The sequence below is a fragment of the Nelumbo lutea genome, chromosome 8, assembly GCF_056320005.1.
Source record: "Nelumbo lutea isolate HS-2025 chromosome 8, American lotus-T2T, whole genome shotgun sequence".
NCBI lineage: Eukaryota > Viridiplantae > Streptophyta > Magnoliopsida > Proteales > Nelumbonaceae > Nelumbo > Nelumbo lutea.
Window position 1 is genome coordinate 13,952,498 of NC_142691.1, and position 26,728 is coordinate 13,979,225.

At 36.7% G+C, this 26,728-nt stretch overlaps 2 protein-coding genes across 10 annotated transcripts; one reads left to right on the forward strand and one right to left on the reverse strand.

The window, feature by feature from the left end:
* The first annotated feature begins 585 nt into the window (after positions 1-585).
* Positions 586-6,903, forward strand: LOC148842857 (uncharacterized). 6 transcript variants are annotated; one of them, XM_088958472.1, is made up of 11 exons: positions 586-1,095; positions 1,387-1,586; positions 1,689-1,782; positions 2,046-2,160; positions 3,282-3,318; positions 3,446-3,515; positions 3,670-3,774; positions 4,363-4,513; positions 4,664-4,746; positions 6,314-6,407; positions 6,489-6,903. In XM_088958472.1, the coding sequence occupies exons 3-11, from the start codon at positions 1,752-1,754 to the stop codon at positions 6,574-6,576; spliced, it is 774 nt and encodes a 257-aa protein (XP_088814598.1). In that variant the 5' UTR covers positions 586-1,095; positions 1,387-1,586; positions 1,689-1,751; the 3' UTR covers positions 6,577-6,903. The 6 variants fall into 6 exon arrangements, with proteins under 6 accessions (XP_088814598.1, XP_088814596.1, XP_088814597.1 ...); XM_088958470.1 differs by having other exon boundaries at positions 907-1,095; positions 1,530-1,586; XM_088958473.1 differs by having other exon boundaries at positions 963-1,108.
* A 1,881-nt stretch (positions 6,904-8,784) lies between these two features.
* Positions 8,785-19,124, reverse strand: LOC148842858 (uncharacterized). 4 transcript variants are annotated; one of them, XM_088958478.1, is made up of 11 exons: positions 18,729-19,124; positions 17,673-17,833; positions 16,604-17,480; positions 13,433-14,151; positions 13,272-13,346; positions 13,005-13,188; positions 12,820-12,918; positions 12,660-12,726; positions 9,841-9,985; positions 9,117-9,721; positions 8,785-9,022 (listed from the first exon to the last, which is right to left on the reverse strand). In XM_088958478.1, exons 1-10 carry the CDS (start codon positions 18,786-18,788, stop codon positions 9,136-9,138), a joined length of 2,973 nt encoding a protein of 990 aa, XP_088814604.1. In that variant the 5' UTR covers positions 18,789-19,124; the 3' UTR covers positions 8,785-9,022; positions 9,117-9,135. The 4 variants fall into 4 exon arrangements, with proteins under 4 accessions (XP_088814604.1, XP_088814602.1, XP_088814605.1 ...); XM_088958476.1 differs by having other exon boundaries at positions 9,841-10,003; positions 18,729-19,100; XM_088958479.1 differs by having other exon boundaries at positions 8,785-9,032; positions 18,729-18,944.
* Between the last annotated feature and the right edge of the window lie 7,604 nt (positions 19,125-26,728).

The following is a 26,728-nucleotide window of genomic DNA, read 5'->3' on the forward strand; positions in this document are numbered from 1 at the left end:
CTTTAGCTTTTAAAAGCATATGCTCTCATACAAAAAGTAGTTCTTCTTCCTCCTCTTTTTGCTTTTTTTTCTTTTTCTTCTTATTCTTCTTTTATTTATTTTTTCCTTCTTTCATGTTGTCATGCTGTGAACACCGATTGCCTATTGTTGATCACCTAGATTCAAGCATCTTACAAGAAAAATAAATAGATGGAAAGGGACACACTCATTGGGTATGTGACACGTGGCAATCGGTAACATAGATTTGGGATGTCAGGGGAAACATGGGAGATGGCAATGGCCTGCCTGCATGGACTCTAGATGCCATGTGAAATGAACCATTTCATTTTAATCTAATTTAACATTTTAATTCACATTATCATCATTCAGTCAGAACAATTACTTATCTTCTACCTAGTACTTTCAAATTAGCTATTAACAGTGGAAATTGGAAAAGAGTGTCATTTTTTTTTTGTAAAATGTCAGTATTAAAAATGAATTTTTTCCTTTTGCATTTTCCTGTTAAAATTTATTATCATTGTGATGATAACTATTCTATTTTAAAAAGGAAAGTAAAAGAAAGAAAGACAGAACAACCCTGGCAGTGGATTTGCAAGCTCAACAAGTGAAGAAAGTTGTCCAGCTAACATAAAATAACTTGCCTAGATCGATTCCTAATTTTTCTTAATTCGCTTTTTTTTTTTTGCCTAATTTTTCTTAGTCTGCTAGAACTTTTTAAAGGGTTGATTTTGTATTTGGCTATTATATGATTTCCATTCATCATACAGTAAACAATTGTAGACGGATCTTGAAAATAAGATTGCCTTTAGTGTATTGATTGACTAAAAGTTTCTCCTAAATGAGGAATGCCGTGGGGACTCTAGGGGCAGAAGAATAATGATAAGGGCATTGTGGTCCTATCAAATGAATTTGACTATTCTAGTTTTGGATTTTTCAGCTCTGTTTGCCTCTCCACTGTTTTTGTATCTGTTTACATACAGTCATACACTGATGCACATAAACAAAGGGAGGGAAGGAAAGCAAGAAAAAAAAAAGTGGGGGAAGAGAGAAAAGCTCATATGCTTTTGTGTCTCCTCCACAAACAGTGAAGTCCAGGTTGGTGTAAAAGGCAAGGGATGAAATACCCAACTCTTTTCTCTCCTCTAATTCCGGATTATTTCCATTTTTATCAATTTTTTTTCTATTTCTGCAAAGTTCATGCTTCCATTTATTTTCTTTTATTTTTCTCCTGAACTTTGAATCTCTTCTTAATGTTCGCCCATCAACCACGTAAATAATAAACAAAGAGATATTTCACGATAGCATTGTTATTTTTAATATTTTTGATTTGAAAAATATTCTTGGGTTGTTGTGGTTGAGGTGCTTTATTTTGCCCACTGCTTGCAGGCATAGATTCTGTCAGTATTAGAAATCGAGAGACCCTCTTAGTTGGGGGGTCTCATTCATGCATGATGTGCTTTGATTTATGGTGGATTCTCTGCTCATAAAGATTTCCTGCTTTCCCCCCCTTTCTTTCTCTCTCCTTCTAGTGGACGCCTTTCTCTTTCTGGGCTTCTAGGTGGTTCCGGGCACTGCTTATAGCTGGTGTAAGCAAGAGCAGCTGATGTAGATTCACCAGTTTTATTCCATTTTCACCCACCCAGCTGGGTATAAATAGAGATTGCCAATTTGGTGCTTCTTCATCGCAGGAATTCTTCTTAATCATTGTTGCAATAGGCGGGCCTGTTGGCGCAGTTCTTCGGGCAGTCGAGATGAGTTTTACTAGCCATTCTGCGGGTTCTGGTTAGTCTCTTCTTCCCCTCTTCCCTATTGTCTTATGTGCATCTGGATTTTACATTTGGTGTAGTTTTCTATTAAGAATGGCAATGCATGTTGTGGATTCTGGTTATGTTCACTTATTTTCTCTTGGTATTTTCTTAACCTAGGGATTGAATGTATTGATTTTTTGTAATATTAATATGCGAATGATGATATTATTGGTCTGTATTTTTTGTACTATTAGTTTTTTTTTTCCTGTGCTTGACTCCAATTATGCAAAATATCAGGTAGTAGAGCTGCTAGAAGGACATTCGAGTTTGGGAGGACCCACGTGGTCAGACCCAAAGGAAAACACCAGGCAACTATAGTTTGGCTACATGGTCTTGGTGATAATGGCTCAAGGTATTATTGCCATGTTTCAGTTGCCAACCCCAGATGCCATTATAACGAATGCTTGTTTAGCATTGTTGCTATTTGAAAATTCAAGGCCCGTGGTTTTCTTTAACTGCTTTTATTTAGTACTTGTTTCAGAAATGTGCTGTTCATTTTAGTCTGGATTTACATACTGTGACTGGTGAAAATGGTATACATGGTTAACTTCATTTATTAATTTCTTGATCAAACTTGTACTTGATATGTGATATAGTTGTTCCTTATTCATGGTCAGTGACAACGTGCATGAGTCAACAATGGGTGAGACAGGGACTAGGATGCATTTATAATTGCCTGGATTATTGTGTTCATCCTGTCCTTTGCACCAATGTCTGTTAGATTCCATTCTTTATCTTTTTATCTTGAGTATATTCTTTGTGTGGAAGACTGGGCGACCTTTTGTACAGAAGAAAGAGAGTCAAAATGTCAAATGCTATTTATGTTCTCTTACAAGGGTGATTTATATTTAGCCATCTTGATGAATACATCCTTTTCATCAAGATTCTTATTCTGAGTGATTGGATCGGGGAGAAACTGGTTCCATGAACTAATTAGCACATGGTTTTTTGTCTCTCTTTTTTCTCTAAGCTTTGTTATGGAAGCCTCGAATAAGAAAAGTGAATATGCTGAAACATTTGAATGGGGGACCACTAGCTCACCACATGAGTCATCCAGCCAACTGAACAAATAAATTAGTTTGGCCTCATATGGAACCCATCTCCCAAAAGATATTTATATCATTATGCAAGTAAGTAAAGGATGGAATCTGTTTTGCTTGCATGCCTAAGCACTTTTAGACATTCATTTTAACAGAATTTGTAGTTTTCTGCCACTAGGATGATAAAGAAGATGCTCCACTTTGAGTGTGCTACCATGATTAGATAAATTAACACAACTGTAGCTGGTGAATCTTTAAGTTCTGCAATAACGGTCTTCAAACTTCTTAAAGAGTAATGAAGACTATTTCAAAATCTGTTCCTCATATTTCATATTCTCAGATAGGTTATTTGTCCTGCTCTGAAAAAGAATATTTTTCTTATTGAACAGAGTAAAAAAAAGTTCTCTTAGTGTTGTCTTTGTTTTTTGTGCAGCTGGTCTCAGCTCCTGGAAACACTTCCTCTTCCAAATGTAAGGATAATAACTATTTTCCCATCTTATACAGTGTTTCACTAGTTTTCATCATTTTCATTGACTGAAAATTTCTTCCTTTATTGATCAATTTGTTATTTGTGTTTATTGAAATTCTGTGCTGCAGATTAAATGGATATGCCCAACAGCTCCTACTCGACCAGTAGCGATCTTTGGTGGTTTTCCTTGTACTGCATGTAAGATTGATTTGCCTTGGAAAAACTGGATTTGGAATCACCTTCTTGTGTTAATTTACTGCAATGGAATACTTTTTCAAATGCTTCAAAGTTGAGTTTAGCTACTGCACTAATGCAAAATATACTCTAACAGTGCTTTTGTGATTTACACCAGGGTTTGATGTGGGAGACCTTTCAGAAGATGGTCCTGATGATGTGGAGGGTTTAGATGCTTCTGCAGCACATGTTGCAAACCTGTTGTCAACGGAACCTGCTGATAGTATGTTTCCCCTCTAGTAGTTTTCAGCACTCTTTTAAACTCATTTTAATGGGAAAAATTCTTAGGTCTGACTACTGTCTTTTATGAAGATGGATTATTTTATGTAGACCTAATAATACTTCATCAATTTGAAAGGCTTATTTATTTAAAAAAATGACAAAGTTTAATTCACTAGTTGTTTAGAAAACTTCTTGGGGGAAAGGGACAGAGGACCCTCGTTATTTTTCTCTCTTCTGGTGTTTGTATGCTTACCCACACTGTATCATTATCAACTAATCGTATCCCTCCCCATTTTTCCCTTGTAAATTAATTTCATAATAACAAATCTTTAAATATAACTATCAAATTATTTTGATATACAAGCGGTATTCATATCTCGCACCGTGCCTCGTTATGTATGCTCACATATTCAGTCTGTAGTTCAATTGATCAATCTTCTACCTGTAACATGAGGTCTTCAGGTTCAATCCTTGCTTATTCACTGGTTCTGCAAAAATACAATAACCACACCAAGAACAAAGTACAAACTTACATTATCTCAAAATTTCATTGCCCTGGCACTTATCCTCTATTCCTCTTTCTTAACAGTTAAAGTTGGTATTGGGGGGTTCAGTATGGGTGCTGCAACTGCCCTCTATTCTGCAACTTGCTGTGCTCAAGGGAAGTATGGGAATGGCAACCCATACACTGTCAACCTAAGTGCAGTTGTTGGTCTAAGTGGTTGGCTTCCGTGTTCAAGGTCTGTATTTTTTCAGCCTGATCTTTTGTCCATCATCCACTGCTCACTTCCACTCCCACCCGTGCACTGTTGTAATGGCCATTTATGCACTCTCCCTTGATATATGTAGTTCATTTTTATGCTTATAGGTTGATGATTGTTGTTTTCTAGGAGTTTGAAGAACAAGTTGGAAGGGTCAAATGAAGCTGTTAGGCGTGCCACATCTTTGCCCCTTCTATTATGTCATGGCAGAGGTATTTTATATTTATTTCACTGTGATTTGTTGATATGATAAGTTAATTCACTCAGAATTTATTAATTGTTTTATAGTCTGTGTTTATGAGAAAGCATGCAAACTGTTGCACATAATGAGTTCAACCACCACTTCTGTGATCTTAGGCTGACTTAGTTTTCTATTTTGTGCCAACACCACACTAATTTTACCGTAATGTGTATGCTTGCCTTTGCATAATTGATAGGTTTGACAATTATCATGATGTTAATTCAGACCATTTTTCAAAAGTTTTTCTTAAACCCACTGTAAAAAATAATCTTATTTTCCCAAAGTACCAGAGAAATGATTTGCTGTTTCCACCTTATGAAACTTGTACATCAGTATGACAACATTTTCAAGAAGCATAGGTCTGAGGAACTTATTTCTTGTCTTCACTTTTTTTTTAGTTCCTGACTTACTGTATTTTCTAATTTCATATTTTTTGCTAATTCAAGAAAAACAGTTCATCAAATTTGAGTATCAGTGGACTTATTTCAAAGCATAGTCAAATATTTAATAGGCACTGAAATCTAGAAAAGGGCGACGAATGAAAAGATGGAAATAATCATTTTTTACCATATCAACTGAGATATCAGGTACCTAATTATCACAACAAGATAACCGTGGCTGCTCATCTCATGTGTTTTAACTTTTAAGACTTGATTCAGGATTCCCTTTTTTGCTCCTCCTTGATTCAGGATTTCCAAGAACCTCTCCTAGAGCCAGTCGATTTAGAGGAAACTTGGTCTAAAGATTGAGATACTTGGAAAAATGATTGTAATAGCTGAAATAAGCATGCAAAGGCTATTGGCATCATCATCATTGTAGTCCTTAAATTATCCATTTCAAACCTCCTATTATTTGCTTAAGGTCCCAAATTCTAAACGAGGACCATCATGCTCCTCACTGATGTTATTCTAGGCCTTAAATTCTCCATTTCAAACCTCCTACGATTTTCTCAAGGTCCCAACTTCTAAATGAGCACCATCATGCTCCTTACTGATGTTGTCGGTGGTTTTCATTGCACAGGTTGAAATTATCTCGTTTAATTCTCCTTTATTTTATGACATATTGAATTCATTATTGGTTCCATTGGACAAGATGAAGCTTATTTATGATCTTTATCTTCAATTTCTATTTGATATGATCATTCTCATTCAATCTAAATGAACAATTAAAAAAAAATTGCTTGTAATTTCCTGGCCACCAACAATCTGCTCCAATGCTCTATAGCCTATAGATCATAGCCCTTTTTTTACAGTTTAGAAATTTACACTTTGTATTTCACAATGTCAACCGCATAGCTTGCATCCTAATTGAGGTTGCTTCTTGTGCTGCCTTTCATTTAGGATGCAGTGTCGAAGTCAGGTTCTGAACTTCACATCAGGCTTTACCAAATGTGCTGATTTGCTCATTATAAATGCCAAAATATTGTCATTTACTAAATAATTACCCCTATACATGCTTTAACCTGCAGAATGCAGAAGGTAAATTAGAAACGTTATTTTTTATATGGAGATTGTTGACTTGTAATTTTCTTCTGGCAGCCGATGATGTAGTCCTTTATAAGCATGGAGAGAAATCTGCAGAAGTGTTAAGTTCATCCGGATTTCGTAATCTTACCTTCAGAACCTACAATGCGTATGATTCTAGCCACAATGTTCCTGATTAATATTTGCAAGGAGACCAATCTACTTAAAAGTATTTTGTTTTACTATGCAGGCTTGGCCACTATACGGTTCCAGAAGAGATGGATGAGGTCTGCAATTGGCTTACTGCAAGGTTGGGGCTTGAGGGGTCCCGCCCGTAATCATACCGCCATTTTAATTTTCAAATAATAGCTTAATTACAAGAAGTGTTAAGAGGGTGCCGGGAAATGATATTATTATCTCTGTAATGAATAGAAAGTGAGCAGTTAGGAGTAGATGTGGGTGTGGAGTATATGGTATAGTGGCATCAATCTAGTTCTTCCCTTTTGCTCTTTTTTGCCTTTCTTAAAAGGAACTTTTGAATATGCTCTTCTCTCTTATTTAGGAGTAGATTTTGGCACCTAAATGGATTGGTAATGGCGCAGAAGAAGCATCCAAAGTTTTTCATATGGTACTTGGAATTCTTTTATATATTTGCTTTTATCAAACCAAATGTGCTAAATCCCTTGGCATCAAAGTGTTTGTTATAATTATGGTATTGCTACTTTGCCTGTTCTAATAACAATATTTCTTGCACAGGTAGAACTCAAATGCTGAATTATGGTTATGTCCAATTGATTGGGGCATTAATAGGGTTGGTTCGGTTTTATGAAAGCCAGTTATCGGCTTGTTTGTTCACTCGCCATTAATCAATGGAACAGCTAGTTGAGTAACTTTTAAATTGTAGAATAATTAGGGAAATTTGAGAAAGAGAAACCAATTAGAGGGAATCGGACTTTGTTAAACACTCAGCCTCCTAACAGTACAACACATTGTAACGTTCCCACTAACCCACTAACCCAATAATCACTTTGATAATTAGAAGAATAAATTCAAATAACACAACAGTCAGAATCAAAAGAAAGGGGGATCATAACCTTGCCCACTCGTCTGTTTCTGAATGAGATGTCTTCAATAGAAAGAGAACATGTATACGTGTATCATCCTGCGCATCAGTGAGTCCAAGTCGGGGATATCAACCAATCAAGGGTGTCAATGGACCGGTTTTGATCGGACCCCGTCCAGTTAAAAAATCATTTTGGATGGATTGGATGGACCAACAAGACATTGGATTGAACCAATCTGGTCCAAAATATTTATTAGATTGGATTGGACCTGGTCTGTCCATAACAAGCTTATATTAGATTGGGTTGGATTAAGCCAATATCTAGTCCATTGATATAAAATAAGAATGTGTCAATGGAATGGACCGGGTTTGGGCTGAAGCCATTCTAAATCAAAATGAATTTGAACAGATTCAACGGTCCTAACTGGCCCAAAACATTCATTGGATTGGATTGGACCTGATCCATTTATAATGAACTCACATTGGACTGGATTGAATTGGACCAAATCCAGTCCAATTGACACCCCTACAACCGATTCCTGCTTTTAAGTTGAAGTGATAATGAATGGATTTGGAGGATCCCCTCGGACCCCTCCATTAGGGCTGCAAACGGCTTCTGTTTGCAACCAAGATTTTTGCAGACCTTTCATGTCTCACTTTTCTCCATGACCAGGAATGCCAACACCTAATCATGCAACGCACTCGTTTGGTTGAAACATGTCATGAACAAAGCATTTGAAGTTTTTGCTTTAGCATTTTGCCATATCCGACGGGGGGCATTGTCATGCACACGTTTTACGATCATTTCTGCACAACCATTGATGTGGTAAACTACTAAGCTCATTGTCATGAAAGGTAGTCCGTAGTCATGCCAAACAACACTAAGGCTGCATTTGCCATTCCTTATTTAAAGGACTTGTCTCCTTTTTGGGTGTTAAAATGCCCTTATAAACACAGAATTTTTAACTGCAAAAAGGAGACAAATCCTCAACATAAGGAATGCCAAATGCAGCCAAGTGTTGTAAAACTGGAACGGTAAAGGCGTAAAGCTATAAATATCAGTGTAAATTTTACAGCCTACAGTCTAGCATTCATGTTACCACTCAGTAGTCAGTACCACAAAATGTTTTGTTAGAACTTGTTAATCTATCGAAAGCTGTTACTCTCATTTCAATATTGATTTAGCTGCATTCATGTTACCAGTACCACAAATTTTTTTATCTAAATCAAGAACCAACTACCAAGCCAACCAGGATTATGACGAACATTGGCCAGTTAAATTCGTATCACTTTCCGGCCGTTGGGGGCAAGAAAGCAGAAGTGCGGAATACCAACACGAGATCCATCTCCATGATGGTATACCTCTTTTTAGTAAAGGAAATGTTTTATATTAAGCAAACACCAAATAGAATAAAAAAGAACAGAACAGGAACAGCGAGAAAGGAAAGAAACCACACACACACACACAAAAAATAAAAACACGGAAACAAGCTAAAGAATTTAAAAGAAAAGTGCTGCTGGTATCCAGTCCTACATGAGTTGCCATTTTCCTTGCTGATAAAACAAGCACAGAGCACTATTGATAAATATGGGGAGGTTTACAAGTGCTGCTGGTATCCAGTCCTACTACCATTCTTTGATGTTTGAAATGCTGCAGTACCTTGTTGTAAATGATGCCATTCTGAGTTCAACCATTGCCTGGCTACCCAAACTATAATAACCTACAGGACCCTCCAACAAGCAAACATCAGTTAGCACCTCTATTAACCCTGGAAGAAGGTAATCAAATCTAAGTACAAGCATGATTAGGCTTACCTCATCTCATGTGCATAACTCACTTTCCAGTGCCACTACATTTAGGTTCACTATATGGAGTAAGAGGAGGAAATGAAGGTACAGCCTGCAATATGAATTTGCGCCCACTTTTCAAGCCAGGAGAAGAGCTTGACCTCAACTCATGCAAGCGACTGTGAGGAGGAGAAACTCGCTTCTGATTCGGGGAGCTTGCTTTCACTGCCTTGATGGGTGTCCGAGTGTCCTTCAGTATATCAGGTGTGTCATCCTCCAGGATGTCAAATAGCCTGTTATCAGAATCAGACTCTTGGAGTAGCTCACAGCCACCTAACCTAGAAATAGGAGTGATGGGTGAACTCCGCCATCGAAGGGAACCTATTGCTGACAAACGGCCACTTCCATGACATAGTTGGGTTCTTGAAACCTTGGTACAGTCTCTGGAATTGGATGAAACTGAGGAGGTTGAGAAATTGTCTCCACTCATTTTTTGTCTTCTTTCATTGCTGTTTGATTTTAGTGGAGATACCGGGGACTTTCCATAAGATGATAAAACAATTGAATCAGATTCTGGTGATGGGAGACATCTTATAGCAGGAAGCCTGGATTTTGATGCATCTTTCCCATGGCTGGATATAGAAAGAAATAAAAATGACAATATGATATCAGATCATTGTAACAAGTTCAGACCTGAATCCAAATCTATGTTCCATCAAGGAATTTAAATTCACAACCACTGAAATCATACCTTGAGTACTGAAATGATGGTGTGAGGGGTGAGAGGTTGTGTGGATGAAACTGCTCTGGGTCAAAAATATCATGTATTGTCTCCTTATCCAGCTTCTCACTAGATGTATCCTCCCATCTTTCTCCAGCCCTTTTATATACCATTTCTGTGATTTCACCATATCCTAAAGAAAAGTAAGTTTCTTGGTACAGATAAATGGAAAGAAGGAAACGCAGTACAAGCAAACCAGCAATGAAAGATATTTTAAATAAATTGCAATATTTAGTTACAAATTTCAATTAACTAAGAGTCAAGTGACTCAGGCAAGACTGAAAAGAGTCATCACTTGGACTCGAAGGAGTCATGGCTTGGAGTCAACACCATGACTCAGCCCCCAATGCTTAAGAGTGAATTTGTGGGAGTCAAGGTATCAACTTGGGACCTGCAAATATACTCTTCCGTAAGTAAAATCCTATTTTTGAAGGACAATTCTGAGGTATTTAAACCATGGTTTTGAAAACCAGACCGGAAACAGAAGCATTTTGGCCACTGGTTCCCGGGTCAAACTGTCCAATTGCCAGGCCAACCCCAGGCTGGGGCGGTTTAGGGGTCCAAAACCAGGCCCGGACCCATGGACAGTCCCAGGTCAACCAGTCCAACCATCCACTTCGATCTGGTTTTCAAAACCATGTATTTAACATAAGATGATGAAAAGGTTTTTAGGGGTAAGTTCCATAACCAACCCTCACTCCCAAAACAATCATATTTTTACTGAATTGTTATTTGGATGGAATGAAGGTACCTTTGCAGAATGCGGATAAATTTAAAAGAACAGGGTAAGGTAAAATACTGTTGCAGGATGTACTCTATAGTTTAATAAAAAAAATTAAGGTGGCCACCAGCCACCCGGAAGAAATGGGTACAATATTAATGTAACAGAGAAGAAAGAGATAAAAACTAAAGAAACCCTGAAGGAAATCCTTTACTTCCAGGTAACCCAAAAACCTTTTACGTGATTCTTTTACTTGTTAAGCTCATCAAGAAACACTTCCTATCACTTCAAAGTAACAATTTCTTTTTAAATTTGTATCAAAATGAGTGTTCAGCTGTGGAAAAAAAAACAAGGCCCTGGCTGACTTGCTTCGTCATCTTCTGATGGTTTTGGCTATAGTACCAAGAAGTCATGAAAGTTAAACTCCTAGAATTGACACCTACTTTATAGCATGCATTGTGCATGGCACAGGAAAAAGAAATTGAACCTCAACCAATATCAGCGAACCAAACAGGAAAACAAATGGAAATTACATAAATAGACAAGTTAGCTTCTATTGTCAAGAACAATAGATAATGAGAAAAGAGGATGAGAATGTTTACGCAGGTAAGGATTAATGGTAATTAGTTTTCACCACCAATGGTTATAATGCACCTGTTTAGAATTATGTGCAAATAATTATTGGACCATAGTACCATACATGTAAAGACGGTCCAAATCAAATATCCCACCACAGCAACGTTATATTTGGGCAGATGAGTTGCCTTCATATGGAACCATGGATGCTGGTATAGAGTGTTTTATTGCTCTCCAGTGCACTTGAAATATTGGCATTTTCAATCACAAATTTGTCCTATGGAATGGAGAATGACTTTGTTCTCAAATAGCACCATCAAGTATTTCAGACTAAAAAAATTGCAAAAAGATGAAGAAAACATAATGACAATTTTGATATACTCCCCCCATGACTATATCATTTAACAACTCAAAATCCATGAAGAGCTGTTAGGGTGACCAGCACATTTTTGAGACATTTTCCAGTAATGCCCAAACCTGTCACGGTACAAGGGTATCCCCCTTACACTCATTTGCTAATTTTACAGGTATAGATTCCAAGAAGGCATCAATGGAGAGGCTTTAGGTGGGCATCGTTTTTCTGTTGAAAATTTATCTTTGTGATTTTTGTAAAGTTTGCATCTACTTTTTCTAAAGTACTAATTTAACTTTGGAGAATAACAGTGAGACAAAGTATGTTTCTGTATATGCACTAACATGTGAGACTCGGGCCTTGATTTCAATAATGATTATCAACAAATTGTATGAACTAATAATATAGTCATTCACTACCAACTATGGCATCTGTTTGGAAGTTTTTTTGTCTCAAAACAAAATTGGTAGGGGCACAAACGGATCGGATTCAGATCACCCAGTCTGATCTGAACTGGCCTATATATTATATATTTATAAACATATTTACTTATAAAAAGGCATGTATATACTAATATATTTATTAACACATTTATTTATAAATATGTTTATATTGCATTTTTTGTAATTTTTGTATAAAAAGGCATGTATATATTAATATATAATGAAAATAGTTGAAAAAAATACTTATACTTTTTTCTTTATATAAACTTTTATGTTTTTTCTTTGAAAATTTTGTCAAATTTTTCATAATTTGAATCAAACCGGATCATATTCGAATATCTGGCACCCTTAACGGATTCGTATTCGAATTCAATCACCATTTATGGGATCCGAGCGGATCTTTGATGTGTGCATCAGATCAGATCCCGGATATACCCTGATTTGAATCCAATCCAATCTGTTTGCATCCCTAATAAATGGAATGCTGTTTTCCCAAGCTATACTACCTAAAATAACCGGCTACAGGAAACAATACATAATATTTGCATCCCAGTTTGCTCCTCCAGAAATATTCATCCTATTCTTCACTTTACCAGGAAAAGATTTCATTATAGCATGAACAGTGATTAAACATTGTTATATTAGTGAAAAAACATAGATCAATCTAACAATAACTTTCTAATAAAAAAATACTTACCTTCCTTCACACCAAAAACATTTTTGCACCCCTCACATCGGCATCCATCAGAGCATCCAACACCAGCCTTTTATTGTCAAGGAGAAGGATGTGTCCAATCAGAAGAAGTTCAAAGCATGCATAGCAATACATGAGATTAGAGAGAGCGAGAGAATCAAACCTGATAGCACTCACAATACTTTTTTAGACACATTGATTTCTTGCAGTTACATCCTCTTTTGTGCCTGGCAGAAGATGGCGTCATCCTGTTACCGTCTTCCTGCAGAAACATGACTATGAAGTGTCTATTTCAACAATGCAAAAGAACAATATTCCCATTGATTTAGAGAAATAGAGAATTGTTACCCCAGTGTTTGCTGGAGATTCAGTCACATGCCGTACAATCTTTGGAGCGAATGCAAGTGGGTTGCGGGATTCAATCTGTTGTCGGGTCCCAAGAACTGTGTCTTCATACTCAGGCTTGTTGAAACACTCTAGGCATGCACAAGGTTCTGCACAATATACTCCAGCTGCAAAGCACTCACAGTAACTGCCAGAAGGAAGAAAATTGCACGTGAATTGCAATGACAAGAATGTTAAGTTGCACTCATGGCCAAACCTCATATCACTTACAGTTTCAAGCATTTTGACCTCTTACAATTGCAACGCTTGCAGCCCTCCTTCTCAATTGTGTATGATGCCCTCTTCCTGAAGATATCAATGCTCATCATAGTGCTTCCAGTAAGGCAAAAAAATCCAAAGGCATATCTTTTAGGACAATCATTTACACTTACCTCTTCTTTTTGGGGCTCAGTTGGTTTATCTCTTCAAACCTGTCAGCATTCTCTGAGGCAGACCTTTTTGCATCAGGAGTCATGTGATGCTCAGCAACCTTCGACTTCTGTGAATTGCTGCCAGACTTCAAAATTTGTGGGGACTGTGAAGGGACCACCACTATAGCCAGACTTTCTTGTTGATCATCAGAAGTATTAGCTGAAAATTTCTCAACTGTATTTGTTGCAAGAGAGATCATCTTTGAGTCTTCGGGTAAGTGGTGGTCAATAACAGCCTCTGACTTCGCCTCTAATATGCTAGGATGTTCCCTTTCAGTGAATTTCATGCTTGCAGTTGCACTAGAGCCCATCGCAGCAGCATTAACAATGCTATTTAGGTGCAAGCCAATACCAGATGGCCTAGGAACAGACAAGAGAGCATTTCCACTCTTTTGAACAGATCTATCAACCTTATCTACATTGGCTTCTGTATTTTCAACTGCACAACAAGACAACCTGGAAGTTATAGGCTGGGATAACTTGACCGGTTGCCTCATGCTAGAAGTCACACTTGATTTGAGATGAGATGAATCCAGAATCTCCAAAATAGCAGGTAACTGCAAATTGTCCATACTGTTCTCCGAGTTGCAACTATGGCTGGTCCCAAGAATGTTCCTTTGAGCCTCAGCTGCCTCAAATTGAAGGCAACGCCTACGGGTGCCACGGTTTTGACTGGCAGCCTACATTATTGACTGATGCAATTATTCTACTGCAAGGAATCTTCAAAAGCATTGATAATTTAAAAAATAATAAAAGCATGCCAGAATTGCTTGCTTCTGTTCTCTCAGGATGGGGAGAGAGAGAGAGAGAGAGAGATCTAGCCTTCCGTCAGTAAAAAAAAATCAATTTTCCAACAGCATTTCTATCAAGGATGATAGCCCAGGAAGAAACTAGAAGAAACCATGGAGTACCTTAAAAACAGAAAAGAAAATGAACTGTGGTTTCTGAAGTAATATTAAATTTCTGAAAGCAAATGCTTCACATCCATTCCGTACGGATAGCCTTAACCCCATTGGCCCTTACTCTAACTAGCATGAGTAAATCAATTACCACAGCCCCATCCATCCCCAAGAAGTTAAAATAAGCAAATAATGGTAAATATCATAAGAATTCATAGAATCCTTAAAGAAGCTAAATGCTACAATTTCAACAATAATGCATAAATATCATATAAAACCCTTGAATATCAAAACGCTTGATAATAAAATCTTAGCATGATGTTCCGGTGCAGGGGGCCAGGACTCAAGGAAGTCGTACCTGGCTTTCATTGACCACTGCTACATCCAGTGCGGTTTGATCGGAGGAGTAACAGTGGCAAAGTTAACAGGGGTAAGGAAGACAACCCAGAAGTTGGCACTCCAGCACCCATGACTAGGGGTGCTCATAAAAAACCAAAAAAAAAAAACAACCAAAAATGCAGTTAACCAAACCAACCAGTATATCTTTTTATGTTATATATAATATATATGCCACATATTATATATAAATATATATATGATATAAATATAAAAAATCAAAAAACCGAAAAATTGAACTAGTCAAAAGCAGAAACTGGTCAACCAGTGGTACTGGTTCTGTTTCAGTTTGGGAAACTGCAAAAACCGTGAGCACCTATGCCAATGGTTGTTCAGAACAGAGAACTAGTTGTCATTCTGTTTGAGGCTAGATAGGATGGTGACCACATCACTCGACATTAATCAAAGAGTGATTAATACTCCAGGGGTGCCAAAGGCCCACTAATGCTCTAAGAGAAAGACTAAGTGCCACCATCACCAGAGGAGACAGAGGAGACCAATGAGAGTTGCTTCGACATTGGGTGAAAGGGGTGGCGTTTGGGTCCAAAGACTCCAAACTATGGTGCAATCATCACAAGGACACCTAGCGGTGGTTCCTATGATGTCAGTGGTCGGTGGAGGTAATTTGGCACCTAGTCAAAATCCCAAAGCTTTTTTATTCAATTTCTAATTTTTAGTCACCCTCATCTCAATTGGAAACACAAGTAGAGAAGATGGAATCATGGAATCAAGCTTGAGTTTGGATGCATTTGGCTAATGTTGTTCATTCATTCATTCTAATAAAATATCCTCTTAAAAGGCAATTAAAGTTATAAATTCATTATTCTTTAGGTGAGAATTAAGAATTTAGGACCCTAACATGGATTTGTTTGGCTTGCCTCGAGGGCCGTGATTGAACCCCCCCCATCTTGAGGGGGAGTGTAGAAATAGTTAATAGCCACGAGTGTGAGGTTCCATACCCACACTTAGGCTCTAGTGTGTGTGGTTCCATACCCACACTTAGTTATTTTAATCCTTTTAAGCTGGGTCGGCTGGCCTTATCCTATGTTATGATTTGTTTTATTCTTTATAGGACTAGAATTTATCTTTTTTTTCTCCTATTCTTGTAAAGAAACTAAACTATATAATGAAATTTATGGGGCAGCAGAATTATCAACCAAACCCCTTTCTCCTCTCTTCTCTTCCCTTCTCTCCCTCTTCCCTTCTTCTATTCGAAGCCTAGTTCTTTTCTTTCCTTTCTTTTCTAAATTGCAGTAAGACAGAAATCTACTAGCTTTCTTTCAAGTCAGGTCCTGGTTCTGATTTACCAAACAAAAATAAAATCCCAGTTCTGATGTACAACTCAGCCTTAATCTCAATTATTTTCCAGTTCTAATTTACAACAACAAAAAATCAAGTTTCCTAGGTAACCACAAATATCAACTTCAGTATTGACTGGACATAACCGCAAGTAGTTGGCTCTAGAATCCCCCCCGCCCCAAAAAAAAATCGGGAAGGCCATGGTTAACTCTAGAGAAGTTGAGTTTAGTCCAACTTCTAATATCCAAAACCATGAGAACACCTAAAACCCTTAAACAAAAATAAAAGATAAGTCAACAGAAGACTAGGCAACAACTTCTGTAACTTTTACCAACATACTTGCATAATTGTAGATTTGTAGTTTAAACTTAGATTAAGCCACATAGAAACAGTAATTGTTGTGACATCTTCCTGAGTAAACCATGTGAAACAACTATTTGGTTCAAACTTTTTTTCCTTATAATTAAAATGAGATTATGATGTTACCTCATTTAAAGAAGAAGAAGAAGAAACAAATTAAGAGGCATGTTATTTCTACCTCAAGATCTTGTGGCATCTTTTTCTCAAAAGATCTCCTTGATATTACTCCTGAGTTCTTATCATGATCTTCATCTGCCTGAGCAATATGCAATGATTCATTCAGCACCTCAGTAGTACAATCCCATTTATCCTGTTTCCTCACCTCCGTATTCTGCAGCTTAACTTTTTGAGATTTATTGTGACAAACACTTATGGACAAAGTAGACCTTTCATTGTCAAGAGACTCAAGACCCACAGTTTCATGCTCCGTTTTCTTTGATTTTATGAAGGTAGATTCTGTAGAAACCTGGTCCACTAAGTTTTCATCGTTCTTTGTAGCAGAAGCAAGTTCAGGAGACAAATCTGATTCAACAAAATCATTGACTTGCTCGGACAATAAACATGGAGACTCATTGGACAACCTTTCAGCATCTTTTTGTTTGTCTTTGGTTTCAACTAATTTAATAGGCAACAATGACCTCCCTAGATAGTTCCTTTCACTTTTCTCTAAAGAGGTCTCACATGCCAAAGCTCTAGAATCTGTATCTTTCTTGGCATCAATCTCAATGTCAGACTTTACAACAGTTTCTTCTGAGCTGGTACATTGATTTTGTATTTGTTGAGGTGTATCATTAGATTGTTTCAAATGTGAATCAGCTGAATTTGGAGAATCCGCATCCACAGGATCAGCCAGATATTCATCAATGTACCCTGAAGGACTGCATGAATGAACCTGTGGAGAGTCATTGCTATCACATTTTTTCTGAATATTATTGCTTATACCAACCATTGGTTCAGTAATAGATGGTCCAGACACATCTGAACTTGCTATAAGCATCTTGACTCTATCATCATTCTGAGAAAACTCTGTATTTGATGAGTGAAAATATTGGGGCCTGAAATATAACCAGGATTTCCATATGACCAACTTTTTTTATATTGTAGTAATGAACTATTCAAATTATAGAAACAGAACAGGTAAAATGAAGGAATGAGGGAGTCCCAAAGAAGCTTGCCCTATTAAATTAGGAAATGCCTATAATGTTTTTTATTAGCAAATGCCCTATTAAATTAGGAACATCCAATACCTCTTCAGGAAGCTTGCTTCACGCTTAGTATTGATGCGAGGTGAGGTAAAAACAGGTGCTGGAGCAGAAAAATTAATCTCTGAAAACCCTTGTGCAACACGTACGGTCTTGACTGTCTTTATAGGTGACAGATTGCTAAGGTAATTGAAGAAGGGAGAATCCTATAATAGAAAAAAAAATACATATACACAAAAAAAAAACATACTTTAGAATGCTATGTGTGCAAAAAAGGCCAATTCAGAGAATATTTTGTCAATTTCAGAAATGCACAGTCCATGATAAGTTAATCCAGAGAGCAATGACCCAATAAAGATGTCAAACTAATTTAATGCTCAATATCTTCAGAGGTTGGTGCCTTGTTCACCCAAGGGGGGAAGACCAAAAAAAATCAGAAAGTGATTATATGTTGAGCTTTTCTCCATTCAGCTTTCTACCGTAAGATTGTCATTCTCTAAGCAATTGCAAATCTATAAACCCTCACCAAGACTCAATGGACAAAGATGCAAATAGAAATAAGAGTTGAAAGTGGAAACCATTAAATGATTAACAAAATATAAAGAACAATTGAAATCAGAGAGTAACTTCATGAAAAATCCAAACAACGATCTTATTTCCAACCAAAATTACTCGGTAACAACTCGATCTCACAACTACCTGGTACCCAACAAAAAACTTCCCTTTCAAAATCAGTAGAACCGTCTTTCAAATCTACTTCACTCCTCAACCCCCAAACCAAAAAGGAACCACCAGATGCTACAATGACAAGGATCAGAACCCTAGACATCATGTCCCAACAAAAGGTCCAGAACAAAGCCTCAAACTCAGAGCATTAGAGCATGAACAAGCAACTAACTCCCACGCTTGTTGAAAAACAAATGGACCAAATAAAAACTGAAAAAAAAAAAAGCATCAAACAATAAAATGCAGGACTAAATGGCAACCGCTGCTGCAGATTAAGCAAAACACCAATCAGCAAAGAACCAGGAAAGGACAAAAGGACTGAAATATTTAAATAAAAAATAACCGATTAACTGCTGACAGGAGAAAAAAGAATACTTGAACGGGGGGAGATGATGATGATGTAGTGACGATCCGGTCGTTTTCAGGCGAATCCATGATTCGAAACCCTATCCTTATCCTGGAGCCCTCTCTGCATCTTCTCTCTCTCGTTGCCTGAAACCGACTGAAGTCTCTAAAAAAAAATGAGTTCCTTTTTTTTTCTTTTTTTCCCCTCTCTTACTCAGGAGATACAAGTGAAATGAAGAGAGAGAGAGAGAGAGAGAGAGCGCCAACTCTTAAATCCGGGCGGGAGTTTGCTTACACCGTGATATACGGAGTATATACGCTATATTTAATAGAATAATGTATAAAGCACCTGTTTTATTACTACACTAGGGTTACTACCTCCAATTGACTTAGTGGAGACTCGAGACAATCAACAAGAGTTTTTGCGGTTGTCTTAGGTCAGCGTAGGATAAACATTAAACGGTCCACGCAAGGCACAGACCCTTGTCTGGATGATTAAAATTCATCTGCAACCAAACAAGCCTGTAAAATCGATGTGTATATTCAAATTCAGTAGGGTCGTCAATGAGTCGGGTCGACCCATGGACCTGAACCATTTGAAGTGATTATAATGGTTCTGGTTCTACGATTTTGTTTTAATTAATAATTGAATTTGTTCTAATTTTTGCTTGTCTCAAATTGATTAAAACATATAATCAATTATTTTATTAAGTATATATAATATTTTTTTACTTTTCTTATAATTTGTATCATAGTTTAAACTTAAATGATAAATTTGATAAATAAATAAATAAGATAATATTATTTAATTTATTAACACAAAATAATTTAATATTTTTTACCATTGTTATTAAGATTATGTTATTAAAATTTAAATTTTAAATTATTATTTAAACAAATAAGTATATTTTCAATATAATCGAGACTATCAAGTCTAGACTGTTCAGATTAAACTGGTCGGGATAAATGTTGCTGCACTGTACATCAAAAAAGCTCCCGGTATATTATCCTCCAAAAAGAATGTTGCAATAGGCAATAGCCACCTTTGTAAGTCCTCTTTTCTCTTGGGGTGTTTGGTTGTATTGTCTTTGCATTTTAAAATTTAAGTCGATCAATACAAATTTGTATGATAAAAATTTTCTTATCGAAAGTATTTTGAGTTCTCAATATAAATTGTTATTTTTATCTAAAACATTATATGTGATGTTTCTTGTACATGATGTTCATATATGATACGGCAATACATCTTTTACAGATTTGTATTGATCAAACCAAAACGTAGGAAAAACAAAACACCACCTACCAAACACCCCGTTTGTTAACAAACTTTTCACCTTTCCTTCTCAAAAGAAAAGAAAAAAAAATAGTTCATGTTGATCGACATTTGACAAAAGTTGGATTGTATGCTCATTTTTCGAGGGTGTTTGGTTCCGTTTATGTTTATTCAATAAACGTTTATTAACAATACCACATAGGCACCACTTCAGCATTTTCTCTCTCTTGTTCTTCTGCATGCATAAAAAATGAATATAGTCAACTTTGGCATAGTTTCATTGGATATGAATTAATCCATAATGCTTCATAAATGGGTGTTTAAGCCAACTTTTAAGTGTTGAGGGTTGATGGCGTGTGATACTAGTTTTTTTTTTTTTTTTATTGATTACTGGCCTTTGACTCCATAGGGCCCTAATTCAATTTCCATGGCATGGTACAGCACTTTTGGAATCATTAGTAACGGGGCTTGAAACCACATCTCGTCTGGGGCTTACCCAATTACGTGCCAACTAAGCCACCGCTCGATTGAGTGTGGCACAAATTGAACGGCTGAAATGTTGTTTTCATACTATAGATTTTTTTTTCCATATCCAATTTCAGTTTTTTTTCACATTACAATTGCTATTATTTTTCATCAACTCATTATTGACCTTTCATTTGTATTTGTACTCTTTCCAAACCAAGCCTCAAATTCAAATTTGTTTTTATCATTAACATCTATTCTCCATCCTCTCATTAACCCACCATTAGAATCCCTTGATTCTCTCTCTACTAGCATTAATTGCATTAAATTCTCTGGATTAACTATTAACCCATAAACTCTATAGTATAAAATATACAAAGACTATTCAAACCTTTTTTTTTTTTGTCAGAAGACAACAAATTCACCATATATCGAGTTAAAAGACACTAAGGCCTCGTTTGCTTTTTGGTAAGTTACTTACCCGGGTAAATGCATTTACCTTAAAAACACTTACCTGGGTAAGTGCGTTTACCCATATTCTTTTTATTTTCCATGCAAATAAGACAACATCCATTTTAGCCATAAAAATCCATTATTACAATGGGCAATTTTATCTCATTCAAGTGTTTGACAACTTTCTCCTAAGGTGCAAAAGTTATTTACCCACCTAGGAGATGGATACCTAGGAAAATAAACTTTTTCTGATTCCTACCTAAATATGAAAAAAGAACATGGAATTCTTGACCAGTGGGAATCAAAATCTCATTGAGCAACTTTCCCTCCTCTCAAAATCCAGAAAAAGAATGCCCCCTAAGAATTACAACTAACGAGAGATGGATGATAGACCAAATGTGCACATCTGAGAATCTCCCTCTAGTCTGAATGAGGACGCCCCCGCCATGTAGCAAGAGCTGCTCGGGCCTCTAGCACAACTGGATCACTATTCACTAAACAGACATTTAACAACTCGACCAGTAATGATCTCTAATAGAAACCCTAATTCCTCCACAACATTGCGCTAGCTGAAGTTCCATCAAAATTTACTTTTATCTGTGGAAACAATAGGCTTTTGCCACGATGAAAATAATGACTATGCTGAATTCAATGAGGGGCCATCGGACAGTTTGTGTTCTGTGCACCCATGGGTACATTGGACGCATGAACCCACCAATAAGGAGTTACGCATTAACATTTTGAGTTTTGGCTTTAGTTAACAGGCTTTCTATCGTTAGTAACCGGAGTCCGATTGAACCGAACACAAAAGGACAAAAAATACATCAAACCACTAAAGGATTTCATTTGAACTCATTCCTTTCCTCCACCGAGCCTTAACTCGAAAACATCCACATCCCACCGGCATTCGTGGATGCAAAATCCACTAGCGGCGGTCCGGCGGTAAGTGGTCAATCTTCTTCTTCTTTTTCTTCTTCCCATTACTCTTCTTCCTCTCCTTATTCATCTTCCTCCAATCTTATTCTTCTTGCTCTTATATGAGTTCACGCTTCTCGAATCCGAACTCTTTTATGCAAGCTCAGTTCCACTGATGCATGTCTTTCCAATTTTATCAATGTTCTTATAAATCTCTCTCTCTCTCTCTAACGACCTAATTAATGACTGCATGCCTTTCCAATTTCCTCTGGTCTCTAATTTTTCCCTTTTGATTTTATTGCTTTAAAAGTAATTAGTGATAAACCTATTGATTTTTCCTCTGATCTCTGATTTCACTGTTTATATATTCATCATCTCGTATTGTTAAAAGCCTCTCTAAAAGCCTTTTCTGTGAAAGCCAAAATCTGGTCTGAATCATCTCATTGATCTTAAAACAGTGTGTAGATGTCGGCAACATGGAAGCTTGTTATACCCTCGCCAATGGGACGTGGGATGTGAGATGTTTTTGGGTTAGAATTCGGTGGAGGAGAGGAGGAAGAGGGAGTTTAAAGAAGCTTGGAAGAAGAGGAAGGAGAGGAGGGCGAGTAATGGGAAGAAGAAGAAATGAGATTCTCTGCTTACTGCTAGACTGTCGCCGGTGGATTTCGCATCCACCAATGCCGGTGTAAAGTGAGAGCGCCGGTGGGATGTGGGATGCTTCTAGGTTAGGGCTCGGCAAAAGAGAGGAGGAAGATGGAGTTCGAATGGATTTAATGTATTTCTTGTCCTTTTGTATCTGGTTCAACTGGATACCAGTTGATGACGGTAGAAAGCTCGTTAACTAAAACCAAAATTAAATACGTGGTAGCTTCTTGTTGGTGGGTTCACGCATCTAGTGCACCCATGGGTGCATAGAAGGGTGACTCAAAGAAATATGACATTCAATTTCTTCAATCTATGCATGGGTTAAGATACCCACCTAGAGATGATCAAAACCATGCCTATCCATAATCCATTGGCACTAGCATTTCCATATGTGCCACATGAAGATCACTCATTATCTATGGAGAACAAATGATAGAGCCACTTTGATAAATTCCAATCCATCTAACTATGAACATGAAGAGAAATGTTGGAAGCAAACCAATTTGGTCGAGTAGCTAGGCATTTGAAGAATAAGTGTTTTTTATCCTCTCATTGTCTTCTCCACACATGATATTCTTCCCTTCGAGTGCAGCTATGTTAAGGCTGCAATGCATGAAAGAAGATGGTCATAGAGTCAAATCCATATTAGAGGGATGGAATGGTTGTTTTCTCTCCCCAGTTCCCACCCCAAAAGAGTAGTGGTAGTTGAATCTCCCCTCTCCCTTCTTATGCAATCGCCACTAAAATTTTTCCATATAACTTTTGTGAGAAGCTCACCTCGCTCACTACAAACTTCTAGTGGGGCTTCACTGATAATAACCATATCTAATTATATGAAGAGATAAATGGTCAGTTGTTTCTGATTCAAAAGAGTTTGAGTGCATGATTAGGCTTCACTAAAAACTTCTAGTGTTTTGTTTTTGTTTTTTTAGCTAAAAGGCAATAGATTTCATTAATATAGAAGGGTACATAAGAAAATGTACAGTGGAGAGATTACAAGGGCATAACTCTCTCAATGTGTAAAATGCTTTTATGAGTTCCAACTTTAGCCAAACTGCCTACTATAGAATTTAACTCTATGGGAATCCAAAGCAATGATGCATTCAAGGATTCCAAGATATCTCTAGCCTCATCCAAATAATGAGCTAATCTCCATCATCCTCTAGTGTTTTTCCCTAACCATCTGATGGTGTAGATCAAGTCCCCTTTGATAATTAGGGAATGGTTTATATAGTAATTTTAACTTATCAAAATATGTCATGGGCTATTGTAAAAGTATAGAGTACCTTTGGTCATGGAAGAAACTATTGGAATGTAAAATCTAACACCAGTTGCAATGATTTGTATGTGGTCCATCATGTTAAATTGTTGTATGCATTTCATACAAGGTTCAACTTGGGTGGTTGGTAATGGATGATGGATAAAAGCCTTTTGGGACCCTTGGCTTCCTACAAGTGTTGAAGCACCCTTGGTTGCTAACAATATCAAAGTATGAAAATGGTGAAGATTGGTTATAATTGGTACAAAAGGATACGTGAGTTCTTTGGTGAGGGTTCTACCAAACTATCATGGTCATTCCCCTTATGTCTGTTCAAATTTGAAGACTTCATATTTGAATTTGAATCTTAATTGTATCAAGCCATATTCGAATTTAATTCGGTTTTGTTCTATTTTTTTAAATACAAACAGATTAAAATTTAATTATTTTCAACTTTTATATAAAATAAATTAATATAAATATAACATACTGAGTTTATTACATATACATATTTATATATAATATAATATATATTAAACATATTTTATAATATTAAATATAATTATATAAAACTTATATATTAAAATCAATAAATATTAAAATATAATCATATTCGGATTGGATGGGTCAAACCTGAATCCATCCTGATTATTACTCGAATGTAGAATGTAACATCCGAACCCGATCCGATTTCATAAATACATCACATGAATCCGAGATAATTGGATTGGATGTTGGATCAAGCCTCAAATTTTAGATATCATTGAACGGACTAATTCCCATATCCTTCATCCTAAAACCATAAAAATGATGCATTGGGCTGGAGAATAACTTTTAACAACTACTTGACTACCTCTTCAACTTATAAGGAGCTCTCATTGGATACCTATTATTTCTTCAATTGTATCGTATCATTTGGGTCCATCTAGGGGTGTCAATGGACTAGTTTTGGGATAAGACTCGCCTAAATCAAAATCAAGTTGAATGGATTAGACGAACCAATAAGACACATCAAATTGGACCGGTCCATACATAATGGTCCAAAGTATTTATTGGATTAGATTGGATTTGGTCCATCCATTATGGATTTATATTAAATTGGGTCAAATTAAACTAATATATGGTCCGCTGATATAAGATAAGAATACAAGTGTCAACGGGCCAAGCTTGGTTTTAAACAAAACTAAATTAAAACCAATGTGAATAGATTGGATGGTTTGGATATTGAATTCAACTGGTCCATAATGGTGCAAAGTCTTCATTAGATTATATTGGACCTGATCCATCTGTAATGGATTTATATTAAACCGGGTCATATTGAACTAATATATAATCCATTGATAGAAAATAAAAATGCAGGTTCCAATGGCCTGGGCTTTGATATAAACAAATATTAATTAAAGTTAATTTGATTATTTGAACATATTGGATAGTCTAGATGTTGAATTGGACCAGTCCAAAATGGTTCAAAGTATTCACTAGATTGGTCCAGATGTAGTTCATTTGCAATGGACTCATACTGGACTAGATTGGATTGGACCAAATATGATCCAATTAACACCATTAGGTCCATCACTTGAAAACTATTTTGGCATAAAATTCATCTCCCTCCTATGGTTCATTTATTTCTGTGTTATAGAATACAAACTTGTTGAGGACATCACCTAACAACTTAAGCTTTTAGGTTGAACGGTTTATTGAGATGATATCAAAGTACTACTTGACAAAATGGTCTAGTGTTCAATCTTTATTGCCCCCATTACAACTAATTAAATTTCATCACAAGGGGGTGGACTTGTGATTGTCCATGCTTACAACTGAATAGGCTTTTGCGTGAGGGGTGATGTTAGATAATAAAAGGAGGACATCACCTAAGATCTTAAACTTTTAGGTTGAATGGTTATAAATTATATGGGTTATAACTTGTTATAATTATAGGGGTTATAAAAATACCCCTATATCATATATGAGTAAATTTCTTAAACTACCCTTATGGTTTAGTTAATTGATTAACTCTACCCTTACTGTTTACATATTGTCTTAGAGTAGATCTATTCATGAGGCGGGCTTTCACTCTGTATTAACAGATTCTTCTAAAGCCCGAGCTCGAACCTGGACCGACCATCGAACCTACAACTTGGGCCCGAGCCTGGCCCTCATAAAAAGCCCAAAGCCCAGGCCCGAAATTTAGCCCATGTTGTTACTACTATTGAAGCGGCTGAATAAAGAGAGATAAATTATAAAGAAAGAATGTATATATTAAATTATAAAAATATATATATTTTAATAAATATTATATTATTTATGTATTTTATATAATATATAAAATACACATTATGTATTTTATAAAATATATAATGCTGAATCGGGCTGAGCTGGGCTAGTCCGGCCCAAAACACAATCGGGCTTACTATGTTAGGCCCGAGGTCAGACCCGTGGGCCTAATTACATGTCCAAGCTCGATTGGGGTGCGGGCCGGGCCATCGGGCTACCCGGCCCGTGAACATGTCTATCTTAGAGTACCCTTACTATTAGCTTTCCATTACATGTGATATCACATGATTGATATATTTTTCAAAAATTCCTAAAATACCCTATCATTTAAGTCCACTTCATCTCCATCTCCCCCATTAAAATCTACCTTGTTCTCGAATAACCTTGGGAGCATGTGGTCGCCGATGGGGTTACGACACAAAGAAAGATAAAAGGGGGGGGGGGGGGGAGAGAGAGAGAGAGAGAGAGAGAGAGATTTGAGGGGAGAAGGGAGTGTTGTTGCTCCACCGCTAGGTCAATTGTTCTCAGTTTCAATTTTGTTGCTATACGCTTGATTATCAATCAAGTATATATGAATCATTTTCACACAAAGTAAACCTTTCATTGTCAAGACCCACATCTTCATGCTCCTTTTTATTTGATTTTATGAAAGGTAGATTTCTGTAGCAACCCGGTCTACTTAAGTTTTCATCACTCTCTCTAGCAAAAGCAAGTTTAGGAGACAATTCTAATTCAACAAAATCATTA